Source organism: Aspergillus pseudodeflectus, assembly GCF_044049435.1.
Source record: "Aspergillus pseudodeflectus strain CBS 756.74 chromosome Unknown BJX68scaffold_19, whole genome shotgun sequence".
Taxonomy (NCBI): Eukaryota; Fungi; Ascomycota; class Eurotiomycetes; order Eurotiales; family Aspergillaceae; genus Aspergillus; species Aspergillus pseudodeflectus.
This window is the reverse complement of record NW_027263795.1, coordinates 549,288-566,479: the sequence shown is the minus strand read 5'-3', so window position 1 is coordinate 566,479 and position 17,192 is coordinate 549,288. Positions and strand designations below refer to the sequence as shown.

The window sequence follows — 17,192 nt, the reverse complement described above, 5'->3', positions numbered from 1 at the left end:
GATAGGTAATATGACCAGGGCCTATGTGGCACACAAAGAAAACCGAAAAGAAAAAGATAGGCCCGAGCCGCGGATCGAACGCGGGACCTCTCGCAATTATGCTAAGGGTAAACCCCTGGAGACGGTTAGAAACTAGGTTAACTAGAAGTTGTTTAGGAACTTACTAAGCGAGAATCATACCACTAGACCACCCGGGCAGTTGATAAATTTCGAGCAGAATATTTGACTATGAGTACCAGGAGTCTCGGACGCTCAAGACATACTTTGTGGTAGGGCCAGATTTCTCCTCTTAGCACCATGTACTACATATACAACTAACCTTCTTCCAGAATAGCTCGAGGCTATTCAAAGTTTTTTGACTATGAACGTTTGATTTGGCTCCATCATTGTGTGGTCAGAATAACTATTGGTATGTGTGGAAGCAGAGTTGTATCTAAGAGCTCGCCTGACCCCAGCCGCCCTGCGCCGCTCCTACTCGCTTAAAAGATCATGGAATGACTAGGAAATACGGAGTAGTTACAAACGAGATTGCTTGAGGAACATAACGCAGGCATGTGACAATAGATTCTAAGTACAGCTCAGGGGAGCTGGAAGGAGAGAGGGGTTAGTACTTCCAATAATCAGCGGAATTGTACAGCCCCTCGCAGCTCACAGGGAATACTAATCAAGAAGCAGATAACATTCTGAGATTTCACCGGGGAATCACACTACAGCAATGCGTACAGGATGAAGAAGTTGGAGATCGATGTAGACGTCGAGCGTTGGAGGTTGGGCATGGCCACTGAACGCTTTGCCCCAGATGGACGGCTGTAAAAGAACAGTCAGAGAGGAAAAGAGAATGGGAGGATGAAAAAAAAAAGAAAACGAAAAAAAAAAAGTACAGGCCCGAGCCGCGGATCGAACGCGGGACCTCTCGCAAATATGCTAAGGGTAAACCCCTGGAGGCGGTTAGAAACTAAGTTAACTAGAAGTTATTTGGGAACTTACTAAGCGAGAATCATACCACTAGACCACCCGGGCAGTTAATATCCCAGTAGCCTCAAGATTTTATTCATAATTGTTAATCTACGATACATCTAATCTGATTGTTGGTTACTGGGGCCATAAGCCAAGGTTACTCTTATTCCTCGCGAATAGCCTTTGTCCTCTACCATCCTGCTGACATGGCAGGCGTATGAAATAATAAATATCTCGAATACCCCATCTAAATGTCACTGAAACCACGTCATGGGGTAAGCGGACCATTTAGCTCGCTAAAAAAAAAATTAAAAAATTACGTTCCTATACGTACTAGGATGTTGCTATATATATGTGTAATGATGGTCATTCTTCTACTATATTCTACGGCCTTGCACCCCCTCCACAGCTACCTCTACCAACACAATCGTATACAACATGAAGCTTGGATCGATGCACCGAAGGCAATGAAGAAGTTGGTTGTCGAAGAGGTCTCATGAAGGCCGAAGGTACTTGTGGAGGTTGTTGGTCACCCGTCGCATATTCCCCAACAAGATCAAAGTCTTTGCTCGTATTCATTCAGCAATGGTGGCTTAACTACAAAATCAGAGTACATCTACGGCAATCGTCAGAGAGATGCCGCTTTTATTCCGCCGAATGCCAAAATGAAATCAAAACCAACACTAAGACGCCTTTTCATGCTTTGCAGGAATGGCTCTATGACACCAACCGCATCCGCCTCTCACATCTCCCTCCTCCTCGCGTGTTAGGTACTCACCAGTTTCTCGTTCATCCTCGTGTTCCACGACGCAAGCGGCAACCCTGACCCTCTTTTTGGTAATCTGTTTCATCCTTCCTCCGATTCCAATAATCTCCTGTCTCAGATATCCTGTTTCTTCTCCTTCGGGATCTTCCCATTTATGGTTGTGAGACCCCGAGTGTGCCTGATCAAATCGGTGGCCGAAGTGGTAGCCATACTCGGGGGGGCTATTTGCCATGGACTCATCGGCCTCGCACTCTACCTCTAGCTCAATCTCTTGAGCTGCGAGACAGTTTTCCCCTCGTCCACACTTGACTCCCTGGCAGCCTTCGCCAATTCCTGTTCCGAGTCCGCCGAGGTATGTGCTGTATCGGGTCCGCCATGTCCAGACCCTGCGATATGTGGTATCATTCCTGCGTAGCTTCTGTCCGCATTGGTTGCAGAGCCAAAGAACGTCTTGACAGGTACATATGTCTCGGACGGCCACGGCAGGTTTGTTGGCATTAGACAGACTCGAGGAGATCGGAGCAAAATACGAGGACCCGAGCTTGTCTAAGGGCGCCTTGCGACAAGTGGTACAAAGTCGACGAATGCGGTTCTTCAAAGTCGCGCTGTTTGGAGGTTTGGCCGTGCAATTCTAGGCAGGATTAACAGACGCCATTGTTAATTAGCAAAAGAGGCAGAGGACGTACCCTGCAGAAGGTTTTAGAACATCCACGGCATTCTGCAACCATATCCCTAGCACACTTGGAGACCTTTCCACTCGTGAGCTGTCCGGAATTCATAGCACCGCGGCTCAGCAAACGAATCACGGATTTTACGCTGTCAGGGATCGCGGTGCCGCTGTGAAGCATATCCGAGAGCGTCTCTATGTACTCATTCTCGCAACGCAAGGTCTGCTTCGCGAGCTGCTGCCGATAGGGGGCTAGGTTCGCGTAGATTTGACGACACGTTCCGGACAGCGCATGGAGGGTATTGAGATCGATTGATCTGGCCAGCTCCTTGGCAATCCTGGATTTGCGAGTTAGCAAACTCGGGGGGGAACCAGGCACAAGTGCCTTGGCTCAAAGCAATTCATACGGATAGCAGCCTAGAGCAGCTGAAAGCCCATTATTTCGATTCGCAATGTGTGGCTCATCCTCACCCGACGTGTCTGGGGTTTCCGAGGGCTCTTCGGCAGAGGGTGGTTCTTCGCCGTTGGGTACGCTACCGATATCGAAACCGACACTCAGTTTCGAGAACACTGGCTTTCCGGGTTCCGTATAGGAGTGCTGATCCAAGCCTTTAAGGAGGCTATGACTCCCAGGTGCGTTGTCGTCATAGTCAATGAAGACCACCATCTTGTAGGCCGGCGAAGCTCGATGAAGGTGAAAGGGAGTTAAGGCGTTTTAATGACCTCGATCGAGAAGCTCAGGTTATCGACTTGAAGCCTGCAAACAGAGTATGATCAGATTAGCAGGTTGATTTCTTCGCTGAGCAATCGGCGACGGCCGGCAAAAGAGAGGAATAATTAGAAGACGAGAGCACAGTAACAACATGGGGACAAACCAGCGGTAAGAGAGCAGGATCAGTAGTCCAGGTTGAAGTATGAACAACACTTATAAAACGAGTATAAACGGCACAGCCGGTTCAGAGAAGCAGAAAAAGAACATCGAATGGGCGTCAGGTCAAGAATCAAGCTGCTCCATAGCCCTTTAAGTATGAAACAAGCCGGTGTATACGACAGAGGCGCCTTCGTCGGATGATACGGGTGTTGAAGCTTCCAGACTCGCTCCTCCGAAGAACGGAGCGGGGTGGAGCACTGAAGCTCGTCCTTGTCTCGCGAGTCGCGACTCGATTCGCCCTGGCGATTCAGGAAGCTCTGTCCTTCCCCGGTCCCACCGAGATGCGAAAAAATCTGATAAGATCTGTTGCGGATTCGGAACGGCCGGGCTCGGTCAGGGGTTGAACTCTGAAGTTGAGGTTGCCGTGTGCAAGATCCTATCACTAGCTGCAAGCCACGTGAGGTGAGTTGGGGTCGCGTCATACTCCTGGTGGAGAGAAAGGTGGCTAACTCAATGAGGAAGCTCCATCGACCCCTCATCCACGTGACGTATATCACAGTTACTCCCTTGAGTAGGACTCGATCACATGACGAGCAAATCGCGGGGATATGGAGGGCGGGCAATGAATTCGTACGACAAGAGCCAAGTGCCAAGAATGCTTTATTGACTCGTCTAGGAGCGTATACTTATCCTAAATACAGGCAAACTGTCATTGTCTTCGTTGCGGATTCAATTGCAGTGTGTTCGTATGTTCGGTGTCCTCCGTTTGTCCATCGCGAACTGACCCATCGTCACCCCACCAGAGCCGAGGGAGTTGGGGTAACCAAATCCACCAATTTATAAGAGATAGCCCCTCTGATCTGATCGCCTTCTTGCCAGTGACCGTTCTCCCCTCTCTCACAAGCCATATCTGAACGCCTTGCACGCCAAGAACCATGCCCCTCAACTCCCGAGCTGTCTACTCCCGGCAGAACCCCGACTTCGCACCCTTTGCGAGTCGGAGAAGCACCGTCCACAGCACAAATGGTATCGTCACTTGTACACAGCCTCTCGCGGCGGCCGCAGGACAGAAGATCTTGAATGAAGGTGGAAATGCAGCGGTATGTTGTATATCAGTACTCCGTGCTCGCAGTGAAGTTGAAGTACTAATTAGATACAGGACGCGGCAGTCGCCGTTGGTAAGCACGAATGTCAGTGCAAACAACATATACGTATCTCTAACAAATAAACAGCTGCGGCACTAAACGTCACAGAGCCCTCTTCCACGGGCATTGGAGGTGACTGCTTCGCCTTGTATTATGATGCCGAGACAAAGAAGATCCATTCTCTCAACGGTTCTGGTCGATATCCTGCAAACGTGACGCTTGAGAAGATTCGCGCGGATCTCAAGGCTGGTCCTGATGATGTTGGCGGTATCCCCATGCACAGTGTCCTTGCGGTCACAGTCCCCGGCGCAGCTGCAGGGTGGGTGGACACGGTAAATAAGTTTGGCAGTCGGAAGGTCTCTCTAGAGCAGATTCTCGCTCCGGCGATTGAGCTTGCAGAGGAGGGATTTCCTGTCTCTGAGCTGTCTGGATACTTCGTATGTACCTACGTCACGAGAGAAGCATTTATATTAACGGCCTACAGTGGCATGAAAGCGAATCCCTCCTCCGCAAAGCCTCACCCAACTTCCGCGAGATCCTCAAGAAAGACCCCAAAGCTGTAGATGGCGTACGCCCGCCGCTTGCCGGCGAAATCATGAGAAACCCCAACATGGCACAGACTTTCCGGGCCCTCGCAACCGAGGGTAAAAAGGGCTTCTACGAAGGCCGCGTGGCGCAAGAAATCGTCAAGGTCATCCAAGACCTCGGCGGCTACATGACCCTTGAGGATCTCAAGTATCACGCCGAAACAGGAACGCAAGAAACAGAAGCCATCTCTCTCAAATTCAACGGCCAGGACATCACGGATAAACAGCAGGCCGGTACAGATGGCGACGAGCCGAACCAGGGCGTCGAGATTTGGGAGCACCCGCCCAACGGGCAGGGGATTGTAGCCCTAATGGCGCTGGGTATCCTGCAGGAACTCGAAAAGACGGGTAAAATCCCTTCGTTCAAGGAAGAGCAGCACAACTCCGCCGAGTACCTGCACGCTATCATCGAGTCTCTCCGAATCGCCTTCGCCGACGCCTCATGGTGGGTCACAGACCCGGACGTCGAGAATGTACCTACAAAGGACCTCCTCTCCCGCGCCTACCTCGCCGAACGCGCCAAACTCTTCGATCCAACAAAGGCCTCTGACATCCTTGACCACGGCAGCCCAGCGCACAACCACTGCGATACAGTGTACTTTGCCGTAACCGACAAGTTTGGAAACGGCATCTCCTTCATAAACAGCAACTACGCGGGCTTCGGCTCAGGCATAATCCCACGAGGCTGCGGTTTCACCCTCCAGAACAGAGGAGCCAACTTCTCCTTAGCTGCAGACCACCCTAACGTTCTGGCCCCGCGCAAGAGACCCTACCACACCATCATTCCCGCAATGATCACAAACGTCTCCGACGGCTCGCTGCACTCCGTCTACGGCGTCATGGGTGGTTTCATGCAGCCGCAGGGCCACGTGCAGGTGCTGCTGAACATGCTGGCGTTCAACTACCACCCGCAGGCGGCGCTGGATGCACCGCGGGTGTGCATTGCGGCGGGGAATGCGGAGCTGGGCAAGGCGCTAGATCGCACGGTTTATGTTGAGGAGGGGGTTAGCGAGGGGGCTGTCGAGGGGTTGCGGAAGCTGGGGCATAGGGTTAAGGTGTTGACCGGGTGGGAGAGGGGGATGTTTGGTCGGGGGCAGATTATTCGTGTGCACTATGATGAGGGGAGGTTGGTGTACTCTGCTGGGTCAGATCTTAGAGGTGACGGGATGGCCATTCCGGTTGTTTGATATCAAGTTGGTTCTGGGGGAGTAGCGGCGGAGGGAGCAGGGAGTGTTTGAAAGGATTGGTTTGAGATAACTAAAGCTTATCCAGTAGGGTAAAAGCAATAGCACTCTCGATGAGATGATTTCGACATCAGTTTGTGCTCATGTTTGCCGCGACAGAAACAGGGCAATAAATATACAACGGTAGGTGTGGTGTATTAGTCTATTATGCAACCAGAAAAGGAATCTAGCATGAACCCTGGGCCCCAACAGACCAGCAGAAGCAAAGACGCCCGAACGCCATAGACCAATCTCGACGCACCGATATGCAAAGGAGATCCCCAACAGATGAAACGTATCAGAGAAGAGAAATAGGGGTATAAGATTCGTAAGTCAACAACCTCGCGTACATCCGAAGTGCATGTATAATGTAGTATCACAGGACTCGAGATAACAACCCTTGACAACCTTGAACAACCGACCTAGCCTGACCTTCTGGGTAGCCATGGTGTATGCAGAAAAAAAGAAGAGTAGAGAAACAAAAAAACGCCAAAAACCCTATCCGTAAATTCGTTCAAAACCAACGCTGCCTTCTATGGTCCGGTTCTGGTAAACAAAGGAAAGAAGAAGAAGAAGAAGAAGAAGAAGAAGAAGAAAAAATAGAGTAAGAGAAGAAAAAAGAAAATCGTGATTAGAAATCGTTTCTTGAGAAGGGGAATCGATGCATCATTGCCGGGCACTCGCATAGTGTTGGTGTTTCAAGGTGGTTTTTTTTCCTTTTTTTGTGCTTCCTCCTCCTGGTCACCGGCATCGACGGTTCGATCAAGTGTTCTATGCATGAGCGCTGCTGCTGCTCTTGCCATTTCAGGTGGTCCGTCGGGTATGACAAGGCTGCAGCCCTGAGTTCGTGTAACTTGGCCCATACGAGACTCGAGGGTTCGCTTCGCTCCATGCAGTGAGATTTCGTGGGCGTGGCCAGGTGGTGGTGTTGGCTTTTTTTGCTTTTAATAGATTGTCGGAATTCATGCCATTGGTTCGCTCTCGGTTCGATGCGCGTTTGTGTGTAGATCGTTTCGGGGAAGCAGTCCAGAATAGAATTTTAGGCGAGAAATGTGATTGGGGTGCATGCGATTTTTTCGTTACTAGGTTTCGAAGGTCGAGTTGAAAATAGAATCACTGGGTCCATGACCGGGGTGCGCCAGCTGCTTGGTAGGGGCTCGGAGCTTGTGGCAGGAACTCGTCGCTGTAGCTCATTGGCTGTGAGATGGACCATGATTGAAGAGCCTAAGCGCGTTGATTAGCGAGCCTTCATGAGCAGATTTCGGTATCGCTCTCTTACCGGATGGATGGGGAAGTTCTGGATTGGGAGCATGTTAGGCGGGGGAGCGACACTCGGCTCAACTCGCTCCCAGTCGAGATTCGCATGCATTGGGGCGGGCGAAGATGTCAATTCCGAGTCGATGACTGGGTCTGGGTATGAATCGACGAGGCCTGGCGAAGTAGAGGTGATGGAGGAGCCGGAGTACGAGGGAACGGAGTAGGTTGTGCCGTCCGAGGACGGAGATGGGCAGGCCTCTGGCGTTGAATAGAATCGAGAGTCTTCCACGGGTTCTTGAACCTGAGGACCAGAGAGAACGTGGATCTGCTGCTCTGAACTCTCCATGGGGTTCCATAGTAGCCCGTCAACGGCGAGATCGGGATGGATTGCTGGTGCCTTGATTGAGATCGGCTGCGTCACGGCGAGATATGGTGCTGGCGTTACCATGGTGTATCTGGGAATGTACTGCTCCGAGGATGCTCTGGCAGACGCGTGGCGTTCCCACCGCGCTGAGGTCTCCATCTGAGCTTCGAGATCGCTGCAACCGACTGTTAGCCTTTGATACACAGAGTGTGCGTAGTAGACGTACTGTCGCTCCATGTGGCGCGTGAGCAAGTCGGCGCGGTGGAATGACTTCTTGCAGCCAGTCTGGGTGCATCGGTAGGAAGCTTCTGGGTTGTGGTTCAACTCATGGCGCCTGCAATAGAATTAGTATTAAAAAGAAGGCGCAATGGCAGCAATGAGCCAGGAATCACCTTCTATGCTCAGCTCGTGTAAAGACCTAAACAGCTGTTACTGAGAGCTCAATGCGGGCATACTCCACGGAGAAACACACCTTGTTGCATCCAGGAAACTCGCAAGCGTGAACGCGCTTGCCCTTCTTCGCTTTGCTAATGCGATGGGTGGTAGGAGTGTAGGTGATGGGGAGAGGGATCTCCGCAGGAGCAGTAGTGCGAGGCATGATGCTAAGCTAGTCTCAGTACCAACAAGAGGTGAGGTGAGCAAAGCTTTAGAGCTTGATAGCGTCAGGCAGGTTGGTCTTTGGTGGAATAGTGAGAGAGAATTCAAGAAGAGCGTTGATAGTGGAGTGATCGGAAGGATCGAAGGATTGGCGATTGGGTCCAAGATATAGTTTTGGGACAGCTTGAAGAAGATCCCGTTGAATGACAAGCGGCCTCGTGCTTGTCAGGAACGGCAAGGACAGGCAAGGACAAGCTGCAGGAGGTCTGTGGAGACAGGATGAGATGAGGGAGTGAGTGCCAGGATACTAAGGTGGGCTGTGTGAAGCAGGACTAGTGAAGATCAGATACAGGTGGTGAAGTCAGACTGCTGGGCATGGATCAGGATGGGACGAAAAAAGAAACAAGAGATTCTGAAACAGCCGGAATGGTGGCAGTACTGTATCTCGAGGGCAAGAGGTGTGATATCAACGGGCCTTGGTATACCAAGGGTCGAGTAAGACGATGCAGCTTGACTTTGACTTGGGGGAGGATGGGAAAGGAATGCTAGCCAGGCGCCGGCCACTTGGATATAACGATAATAATAAGATTGTCCATGAAGAAAGCGTGCAGTCCCAAGCAGCGGCTGGTCCATCGGCGTGCAGAGTGATCGTCAGAGGGCAGGCTACAGCCACCCAGACTACTGAGACTACGAGGGAACGGGGTCGGCAGAATCGTGGTTAATTGTCCAAAAAAGTGATGAAATTAAAGGAAGCTTCAGAGTGCACAGCGCGAACCAGCCAATTGTCCGTCTCGGCCGGTGCGGCTGAGGCGCAATCAAAGACGGGGAAGCAAAAAGGCGCACGTCTTGTATGGAGAATTATTTTTAATTACTTCCCACGCTACTGGTGTCTGGACAGGGGTCTACCAACCAAGCAGGAATTTGGCTCCAACGGCTGTCTGTTGGTTTTTGCTGGCAACTCATTTGTCCGTTGGTGCACGCGCTGTTGGGTCCTGCGCCGTAAGATCTAGCCGGTTTCGGCCCTGCCTGGGCGAAACGGTGGGTTGCACAAGCCCACGAGGCCCTCCCCACGAGACGACAGCATGAGGTTCGGAATTCCAAATCAGTTCCCAGACGCCGGGGCCTGCTGCAAGGGAGAAAAAGGTGCGGCGGTTTGCTGGGGATGGGGGGAACATGGGAATGGAGATGGAAGTAGAATTCCAGATTGCGAACCTTGGTCGAGCAGTGAGTTGGAGAACTGTTGGTTGAACGAGGCAGCTTATTGGTCCTCCACGGAGCTGGGGCAGACACTCGGAAATTATGAGAGAATGGGCGCTAACAGCTGGCAAGAGGTATTCATTGGCCTGAGCAACCGCAGAGTGGGCGCCGGGGAGAAGGACGAGCGACGTTAAGGCTTGGGCGTTAGTCCCTCCTAGTCTGGAGTACATCAACAAAAAAAAACACTGCCTTCAAAGATGGCGATGCGGCCTAAGAATAACAACCACGAGCCTTATGCAAGGGAACCGGCAGTCGGCAGGGCACGTAGAGCAAACCGAGCAGCATAGGTTGAATTCACAGCCTTGAGGCTTCTAATTCTGTACCTCGATGATGTCTTTGGAGTCTTGAGAGAAGCAGAAGTCGACTTGCTGGTCGATCGGAAAGAACGGAAGCGGGTCAGCCTTCTTGGCAGGCAGACTCGCGATCGGCCAGATTCTCCGATCCCTCCAGAACTGCTCCGTCGCCATGGCTCAGGCGACAATTGGCACCTCACTCACGATTCCGACGAGACTTAGCATCAGAGGCAGAATACGAGATAAGCACTTTACATCCTTCATTGACAGTTCCTGCGGTACCTCCTCTCTGCACGACGACAAGCAGGTACAAGTTGGTGAGTACTCCTCGTCGAGGCTCGACAGAGTTCGTACCAAACTTTCTCTCTATTACATCGTTAATTCTTCGGAGTCGCCATCCGAAGTTTCTCCTGCACACCGACAGCCTGCACTCCTCCGTACTGAGTCCTGACAGCCCTGTGGGTCGGCGACTTGGGCTCTGCCTCGTACCATGCCATGGCCTTCCCTCGTTGATTTCAATTTCACCTCAACTTGCACCAGAAAGAAACAGGACTGCCAAGGATGACCCTGCCTCCAGAGTTCAGATCATGGATCCCATCAGTGTTTCATCCTCTATCCCAACTGCAGGCCTAGTTTCCATCGACCTTCCATCAGCATTCCAAATCTTATTCGCCTGTCTTGGCGGGGTTCTCTTTTTATCGCATCTGCTTTCTTTTTCCGGAATCCCCGGAGCGAGCAAAAAGCAATGGTCGGCGTCTCATTCTTCTCCATGTCCAGACCCAACCTTTTTGAGGCAAGCCTGAGCCTGAGCCAAGAGTCGCTCAAGACTGTTTCGACCCCTTTCTGGGGAAACTTTTCCGGAAGCTACCATGTCATGGTTCTCTCCACCATCTCCGCCAGGCCGATCCATACCTCGCTCTGCCTCTGCGTCTCCAAATGGCCGGCGACCTGGACTCTAATGGAGCCTGCCGAACTTCCAAAGAGTGTCTTGTCGAGGCCCGCGAAAACGACCGGCGATGCCCGGACCTCTCCGCTGTTAGAATAATCCGCTGGAACCTTCAAACTCAATCTTCATCGCAGATCATGCCTTTCTCATGGCGGTGCCGCCGCCATTGTGACAACAACCGGTATCCGAATACCAAGAAGGCTTCCGCGATCCACTCTCAGCCACCAGTTTTACATGTTGATTATAGAGCAACTGCAATGCGTCATTAAAACCTCATCTTGGACGAAGTAGCGATAATCTTATTTGGCAGCCTGTCTCTTTCCTTTGGCTCTTCGAGGCTCTGAGCCCCAACGGTCCAGAGTATAACCTCCTTGACCTTGAGCCAGTCAGTCCGACCTTCTCCGAACCCTTCAGAGTTTGATGATCGATCAAGCACCGGCTCCAGCAATAATGGCTGGGGCAGTTGTCTGCAAGGTGTTTATCACGTGTGCAGGAATCGAAGCCTGCTAATCACAATCGAGAAGGCTAGGCCGAATCTCAGCCCTTTGCTTTTGTTGAACAGGGATTATCCCCCTTTGCTTTTCCTTTCTTCTGTGATAATGGACCGCGATAAGGCCTCTCTCGTGGGCAATGGGCAGGTGCCATGCCAACGAGGCGCGACAGTTGACGGCGGAGTCCAAGTTTGAGATCAATCCTGACTCTGGGGCAGTCGCTGCCCGCGAAGCTCAGACAACAGAATGCAGCACTGCAGCGACCCGAAACAAATCCTCCCGTTCGTTTGCTGAAATTGATGCGCCAAGCCATAATTTTCCTTCAGTCTCAACTTGGTCGCGACGGCGCCACTGTGCAGAATAACAAGAATTGTCTCTACCAAGGACAAAGTACTAATACTGCTTTCGCGGCGTGGCCATGCAACACATATAATCCCTGCCAAGTGCCAAATAGTTGCTATGAGGGAGCAAAACTATGGGTTACTCATGGAAAATAGTCACCTGCCAGAATTCGAGTACTACTCCTAGAATATGTACATGCATGGAATGCAAGTCCCACAACCTTACCATGCACGCACTAGCCACTCCTGGATCAATGCATATCCAACACTCAGGTTCAATCGCAATTGGTCCATTCAAGCGAAGTTAGAGATCATCCCCCCTTCCTCAATCAAAGTAGTCATTCCAGCAAATTGCAATGCTTTGTCGGGACTCGGGATTTCCTTTCCTTGTTGATCGTCCCCAAGGCTTGAGCTGCAGAGAACATGACCGCAGCAGTTATTCTTATCTTCTGGCTAACCAGGTATAGACGTGCTGCGCTTAACACACACAGTTACTGGAGGAGTATGTTTTGCAAGTGCCGTCTGCTACTTCCCTCAAGTAACGCGGCTCCAAGGAGGTCTTCGTGACGTCCTGGCGCGCCATTCAAGAGCCTCGAAGTTATCAACGTCAAAGCAACCAACTCGCAGATTACCATCAAGGAGACAAAGTAGCCATGCTTCAGGAGTTTTGAAACGACTAGCAGCAATATTCATCAACGGGATCATTTCAATATGTAGTTTCGAGCTTCGACAGATCCAGACTCCTGGATGATACTAGTGCCCAGGTCGAAATTTGAATGGACTGATGAGGACTCTGCTAATTTCTTAACAGTGAGGCGAACAATCCGATTCGGCCGCCGACATAATACGTTGGTCGATCATTGGAAGGATTAATATCACGCAAGTTCATCTGCAGTCCTGCACATGCGGGTCAAGAGACTCGAGAGTCAGGCGACGAATATCATCTCACAAAACTCAACGGGCTTTTTTAAGTGAGGGGCTCTTCCACTGATCCAAGCTCTCACGGCCGGCGACAAGAATAGATTTACCGTTGGTCTCATCACAGCATGGCCATGCAAGGGTCGCAAAAACCTGAAACACACTTGGCCTCATGGAGATCCATGTGCTGCGCCCTGCAGTTAAGCTTCCAGTTCAAACACAATCGAAATCTGCCTTGCCTCAGGCGCACCCAGGTTTGCTTATGTAACGCACATTGCTTGCTTGACTCAAGCGTCACTCGACAACATCAGAAGTCAGATCAACTGAGTGTGACTCGTGAGATGGAGTCATCCAGGTGCCCCAGTGCGGGAGCTTCAAACCCTGATTGGCGGATATGGAATCCCATTCTCATCACCATCTTCCAAGTTTTATTGTCCAGCGCCCCTGATCGCCTCTTGCCATGTCAAGGTTTCAGGGCCCAGGCGTTCAGATTTCAGCCTAACGCGTGGAACTTAGAGGGCTTGAATTCTAGTTGTCCTTTGCCTTTGCTTCTCAATCTTGAGACCTCGCGCGTTTTTCCGAACTTCATCGCAAGCTCCACCTGTGGGGTGTCAATTCGAGGTGGGAACGGAACCGCAGGTTGAGCTCCTGAACAGAAAACCTCCGCTCGGATCATTGGCCTGGCCAGAGTCACCAGGCACTGCAGTATTTCCAGCTAGAAGAGCCGTTTCAAGCTGGGCTACGCTAACCTCAGACTAACTCTCTCGAACTCACTCACCAGATATTTTCGAGCAGCCAGGACTGAATTCAGATTATTGGAGTTTGAGTTTTGGGTGGCTGAAGCATCCAGTTCTTCCAGAGCTTCCCTTGTGCTCCAAAAGACACTCCTCGGCTCCAGTGCCCACTCGCTGAACACCACTCAAGCAATAATAACCATCGGGTGCCCGTTGTCGGACAATCGATCGACACAAATGTTAGCGAATCGGTATCGAACTAAGCGGAGCCGGTGCAAGCCGGTTAATAAGGTTGGTTTGATCCGTCAGCTCTGTAAGGTCCCACACGACCTCGCGAGACTTGCAAGAACTCGACAAATGAAGATTCGTCACAGCCGAGTTGACAATTTTCTCGCTTCGTGGTGACTCTTCGGGATTTGAACCAGCTCCTAGGTGACCCCGATATGTCTACCTCTCGACTCTAGTCCCTTTTGAAGACGGAACTTGGAATCCTCTCCCCGGCCCGGTTCTACTTGGACACCAACGACGGTTTGACATTGTAAAGAACACCGCGACGGGGCCCTTCTTTGTCTTGGTCCACTGCTCGAACTTACAGTACATACTACGGAGTGCATTTTATGGAGGAGGGAGATCTAGGTTTTGAGCTAGGAATATCATTATACTTGGGGTCGCTTTCATTCTCGACCATTGGTGGGGTCTTCCAGGCTTCCGAGCAGAATGGCAGAAGCTCACTGAGACTGTTAGGAGGTTCTTCAGAAATATTGCGGCCTTATCGATCGCATATCTCTGACCAGGCAGATAACGAGCTTCCTCCCAATTTGGGCACTGGGCGCCTAATATCCTGCAGCTGGGATGGCCATTGTCTGCAGCCAGCAATTTCAGGAAGCCCACCCAGATGGCAAAGCTCGACTCCACAGACTATTGCCTGCTCTGGGCTCACGATTCTCTCAACTCTCAAGGCCTGACGTTCCTTTTCACCTGCAGATTACCCACGGTATGAAATCTTTGGATCAGCAGCCACAGGAGTCAGGGCGGAGTTAAGAAGCACTCTGTACATCGTACTTCGGCGTTATCGGCCATCTCCAACGGACATTCAAGTCCGAACCTCCCTGCGCCTATGCAGATTCTTACGTTTTTACATTGAGAAATCCTCAGACCTTTACCTTGGCCTCCGCCACAGTTACAACCGCTAAGGGAGATGTCGAAGGATCCGAGCCCCAGTCTGATTACTATGCACCTCCTTGCTACCTCGATGCATGGTACCTGCTCAGGGAGATTGTGGTGTTACTTTGACCTATGTTGCCTTCCAGGGAGCGCCTTCGCGCTAAGCACGATCCATACAACACGTGCTCTTTGCCAACCAGTCTGCTCCTTCTGCAGATGCAGAGTGGTAACTTTCCCAAGTGCATAAGTCCATGTGGGAGGAGAACCAACGACAACCGGGTAAATGGACCATAATTTACTCAGTAATTCCGATATGGCCTGCCAATCAAGCTAACAATTCGCCACCGCGAATCTCACGGCGCGTTGGGACCATCCCCCACGAAATGGCGCTGGACTATCATACCCCGTTCCTAGCGATAGTCAAAACGCAGGCCTGGTCCCTGGAGGAACGGGTGACGATTTTCGTTGCCTATCAACAAGGTCACTTTAGAGTCACATCCGCTCGATCCTTCAGAACTTTGACAATCAAGCCCTTGTTTTCAATCGATGTTGCAGAAATCATCGCTCAAGTCACTTGGCTAAACTATCCAATGAGATAACGAGATTCACCAACAATAACCAACAAGCCGACTTTCCAACCAACACTTGCACTTGGAGTGACGTATATGTTTCGGGTTTTCTGCATTCTCGATGCTCATCGCCAACCAATTCAGTCTCACTTACCCAGGCATTCGACCTCTGAAGACGTCACAGACTGCACGCGGAAGAATAAGTCCACGATTCGCTATGCGCATAATGCTCTTGTCTTCGGAGACTATGACGATACATTGCACCCTGCACATCTTCAAAGCCCCAGGCGGATGAGGTCAGTGGCTGGGGAACGATCAGCGTCTATCATGGTCCCCTTCATCAGATCATCGCTTCCAGATCATGCGACCCGGAACACTCCTTGCTCGCAGTATGGGCGACCCTATACTACGAGTCCTCGCTGCTCTATGTTGAATCCCGTGACTGCTTCTGGGCACGATGTTCCATCCATCCGGAGTACCTACTCTACGCCAGGTTAGTACCTTGTCGGTCGTGTCGTATATGGCATTGGACTCTTACCTATTATTGAGAAATCTGCCAGGTTAAGTTTGTTCGAAATGAACCATCGTCCTCAAGCACATCCACAGGACTACCTCCTCGCAACTTTACAGCCCAGCCACACAGCTAGCGCACGATTCCAACGGTGCTTTTATTTTAAAGGTATACATTGAATGTTAGTAGGGGACGCCTTGCGTGAGGATCGTCTCGAGTACACTACCGGGCTACCAAGCGCATCCTATCAGTGCACCATATCCATATTGCTATATGCACGAAACGAGACTCCTTCGCATCCACAAGTGAGGAACAGACGTTGTGGAACAGCCGCCAAATGAGTGTCAAGCCTCTCACGCTCTCTTGGTGTGTATGACAGCACATACGCAATCAACTTAAGCCCGGGAACAACAGGCAATGGGTGAACTTTGTACGACATAAAATATATAAATCTGCTTAGACATCAGGACCTTTGACGCCGGACACCCCGCCAATTCCCAAGGATACTACTGCATATCCCAGGTCGTCCCTGATAACTGACTATGTCGCCTCCCTTTAGAGCTGTTCATTGGCAGAAGACTCCTTTTTTTTTGCAGTTTCGGTTAATAGAATGGAACGAGGCCTCGACCTTCTCGTGCTGATCACTAGCCTCGATGATCACAATTATCTGCCAGCGATTTGAACCCTGCAGTGAAGCTAGCCGCCAGGGAGAAAACTCTCAAGGGTTATACCTCCACGCAACACCAAACCCAGAGCACCTGCAATTAATTCCGAGTACTCGAGCCATACATCCTGCTAGCCCTTTGTCTTATCTAGGAACACGGCTATCAGTAACATCCTAGTCATAGTACTCTTGATATCAACGCCCAAGCAGAGAGCCGAGAAATAGCGCCCTCTTCCCACACCAACTCCTCTCAGATATGAAATATATATTATGGAATCAACATACGCCTCGTGCGCCAGTGCCATCCAGAGATAGCAGAAATAGAAAAGCAGCACAGGCACCCGTCTTAACCCACAGCACGAAACCAACATTCTACGCTCCTCACTCTCACATGGGTCCTGTTGCATGATAGCCACAAGTCGCTTCATAGAGTAGACAACCATGTATGATTCTCTAGTGCGTGGGCTAGACAATGTAAACTCTGTCTGGCTTTGTAGAACATTACATGAATATATCAATATGGCATTTTCGTGGTATGTCAAAGCCATGCCCATTTTTTAGACAGATGCCCTCGCCATTCTAAAGTCGCAGCAAGCATATATAGATAGATATATATATCACACAGGCGCCCACTCAGGCCCGGGCGTCTGTAGGGGAGAGCCGGAAACCAGGAGAGGGTCAAAGAGCGTCCCGTATCTCTACTACCGACCACTCACAGAATAAGCATTGTTCTGGGCACTAGCAAGACTCAACTTTAGCTCAAGTAGTGCGCTGGTTAAATCATGTATCGAGGAGAGCTCGAGACCATGGGTGTGGACAGAGCCACAAGCAGAAGGTTGTATGCAGGTAGGTAACGATTTTGAAGACCGC

At 50.9% G+C, this 17,192-nt stretch overlaps 6 protein-coding genes and 2 non-coding genes across 8 annotated transcripts; 3 read left to right on the top strand and 5 right to left on the bottom strand.

Moving 5' to 3' along the window:
- Positions 1–59: 59 nt before the first annotated feature.
- BJX68DRAFT_t87 lies at positions 60–197 on the bottom strand. Its single transcript has one exon. It is a non-coding gene; the product is annotated as a tRNA-Thr (tRNA).
- A 685-nt stretch (positions 198–882) lies between these two features.
- On the bottom strand, positions 883–1,020 carry BJX68DRAFT_t86. Its single transcript has one exon. It is a non-coding gene; the product is annotated as a tRNA-Thr (tRNA).
- Positions 1,021–1,548: 528 nt separating this feature from the next.
- BJX68DRAFT_77106 (uncharacterized protein) lies at positions 1,549–3,170 on the bottom strand. The gene is made up of 3 exons (XM_071049741.1): positions 2,798–3,170; positions 2,410–2,728; positions 1,549–2,354 (listed from the first exon to the last, which is right to left on the bottom strand). The coding sequence occupies exons 1-3, from the start codon at positions 3,055–3,057 to the stop codon at positions 1,641–1,643; spliced, it is 1,293 nt and encodes a 430-aa protein (XP_070899640.1). The 5' UTR covers positions 3,058–3,170; the 3' UTR covers positions 1,549–1,640.
- A 677-nt stretch (positions 3,171–3,847) lies between these two features.
- BJX68DRAFT_77090 (gamma-glutamyltransferase family protein) lies at positions 3,848–6,307 on the top strand. The gene is made up of 4 exons (XM_071049740.1): positions 3,848–4,361; positions 4,421–4,439; positions 4,494–4,843; positions 4,891–6,307. The coding sequence occupies exons 1-4, from the start codon at positions 4,197–4,199 to the stop codon at positions 6,178–6,180; spliced, it is 1,824 nt and encodes a 607-aa protein (XP_070899639.1). The 5' UTR covers positions 3,848–4,196; the 3' UTR covers positions 6,181–6,307.
- Positions 6,308–7,218: 911 nt separating this feature from the next.
- BJX68DRAFT_76936 (C2H2-type zinc finger protein) lies at positions 7,219–8,605 on the bottom strand. The gene is made up of 5 exons (XM_071049737.1): positions 8,310–8,605; positions 8,230–8,255; positions 8,064–8,171; positions 7,496–8,012; positions 7,219–7,440 (listed from the first exon to the last, which is right to left on the bottom strand). Exons 1-5 carry the CDS (start codon positions 8,433–8,435, stop codon positions 7,330–7,332), a joined length of 888 nt encoding a protein of 295 aa, XP_070899638.1. The 5' UTR covers positions 8,436–8,605; the 3' UTR covers positions 7,219–7,329.
- Positions 8,606–9,232: 627 nt separating this feature from the next.
- On the bottom strand, positions 9,233–9,991 carry BJX68DRAFT_76916 (uncharacterized protein). The gene has a single exon (XM_071049736.1). The coding sequence runs from the start codon at positions 9,859–9,861 to the stop codon at positions 9,394–9,396; it is 468 nt and encodes a 155-aa protein (XP_070899637.1). The 5' UTR covers positions 9,862–9,991; the 3' UTR covers positions 9,233–9,393.
- A 2,647-nt stretch (positions 9,992–12,638) lies between these two features.
- On the top strand, positions 12,639–13,488 carry BJX68DRAFT_76966 (uncharacterized protein). Its single transcript, XM_071049738.1, has one exon. The coding sequence runs from the start codon at positions 12,809–12,811 to the stop codon at positions 13,322–13,324; it is 516 nt and encodes a 171-aa protein (XP_070899636.1). The 5' UTR covers positions 12,639–12,808; the 3' UTR covers positions 13,325–13,488.
- A 1,546-nt stretch (positions 13,489–15,034) lies between these two features.
- Positions 15,035–15,850, top strand: BJX68DRAFT_77006 (uncharacterized protein). The gene is made up of 2 exons (XM_071049739.1): positions 15,035–15,640; positions 15,697–15,850. The coding sequence occupies exons 1-2, from the start codon at positions 15,244–15,246 to the stop codon at positions 15,792–15,794; spliced, it is 495 nt and encodes a 164-aa protein (XP_070899635.1). The 5' UTR covers positions 15,035–15,243; the 3' UTR covers positions 15,795–15,850.
- The last annotated feature ends 1,342 nt before the right edge of the window (positions 15,851–17,192 follow it).

Bases quoted from the DNA above. Each gene is read 5' to 3' on its own strand.
- BJX68DRAFT_77006 (XM_071049739.1), top strand. From the start codon at position 15,244: ATGTTTCGGGTTTTCTGCATTCTCGATGCTCATCGCCAACCAATTCAG. The intron at 15,641-15,696 runs GTTAGTACCTTG...CCTATTATTGAG, and splicing joins GAGTACCTACTCTACGCCAG to AAATCTGCCAGGTTAAGTTT.
- BJX68DRAFT_76936 (XM_071049737.1), bottom strand. From the start codon at position 8,435: ATGCCTCGCACTACTGCTCCTGCGGAGATCCCTCTCCCCATCACCTAC. The intron at 8,256-8,309 runs GTGTGTTTCTCC...ACAGCTGTTTAG, and splicing joins AGTTTCCTGGATGCAACAAG to GTCTTTACACGAGCTGAGCA. The intron at 8,013-8,063 runs GTACGTCTACTA...AGTCGGTTGCAG, and splicing joins ACGCGCCACATGGAGCGACA to CGATCTCGAAGCTCAGATGG.
- BJX68DRAFT_77090 (XM_071049740.1), top strand. From the start codon at position 4,197: ATGCCCCTCAACTCCCGAGCTGTCTACTCCCGGCAGAACCCCGACTTC. The intron at 4,844-4,890 runs GTATGTACCTAC...AACGGCCTACAG, and splicing joins CTGAGCTGTCTGGATACTTC to TGGCATGAAAGCGAATCCCT.
- BJX68DRAFT_76966 (XM_071049738.1), top strand. From the start codon at position 12,809: ATGGCCATGCAAGGGTCGCAAAAACCTGAAACACACTTGGCCTCATGG.
- BJX68DRAFT_76916 (XM_071049736.1), bottom strand. From the start codon at position 9,861: ATGTACTCCAGACTAGGAGGGACTAACGCCCAAGCCTTAACGTCGCTC.
- BJX68DRAFT_77106 (XM_071049741.1), bottom strand. From the start codon at position 3,057: ATGGTGGTCTTCATTGACTATGACGACAACGCACCTGGGAGTCATAGC. The intron at 2,729-2,797 runs GTATGAATTGCT...TCGCAAATCCAG, and splicing joins GCTGCTCTAGGCTGCTATCC to GATTGCCAAGGAGCTGGCCA. The intron at 2,355-2,409 runs GTACGTCCTCTG...AATCCTGCCTAG, and splicing joins GTTCTAAAACCTTCTGCAGG to AATTGCACGGCCAAACCTCC.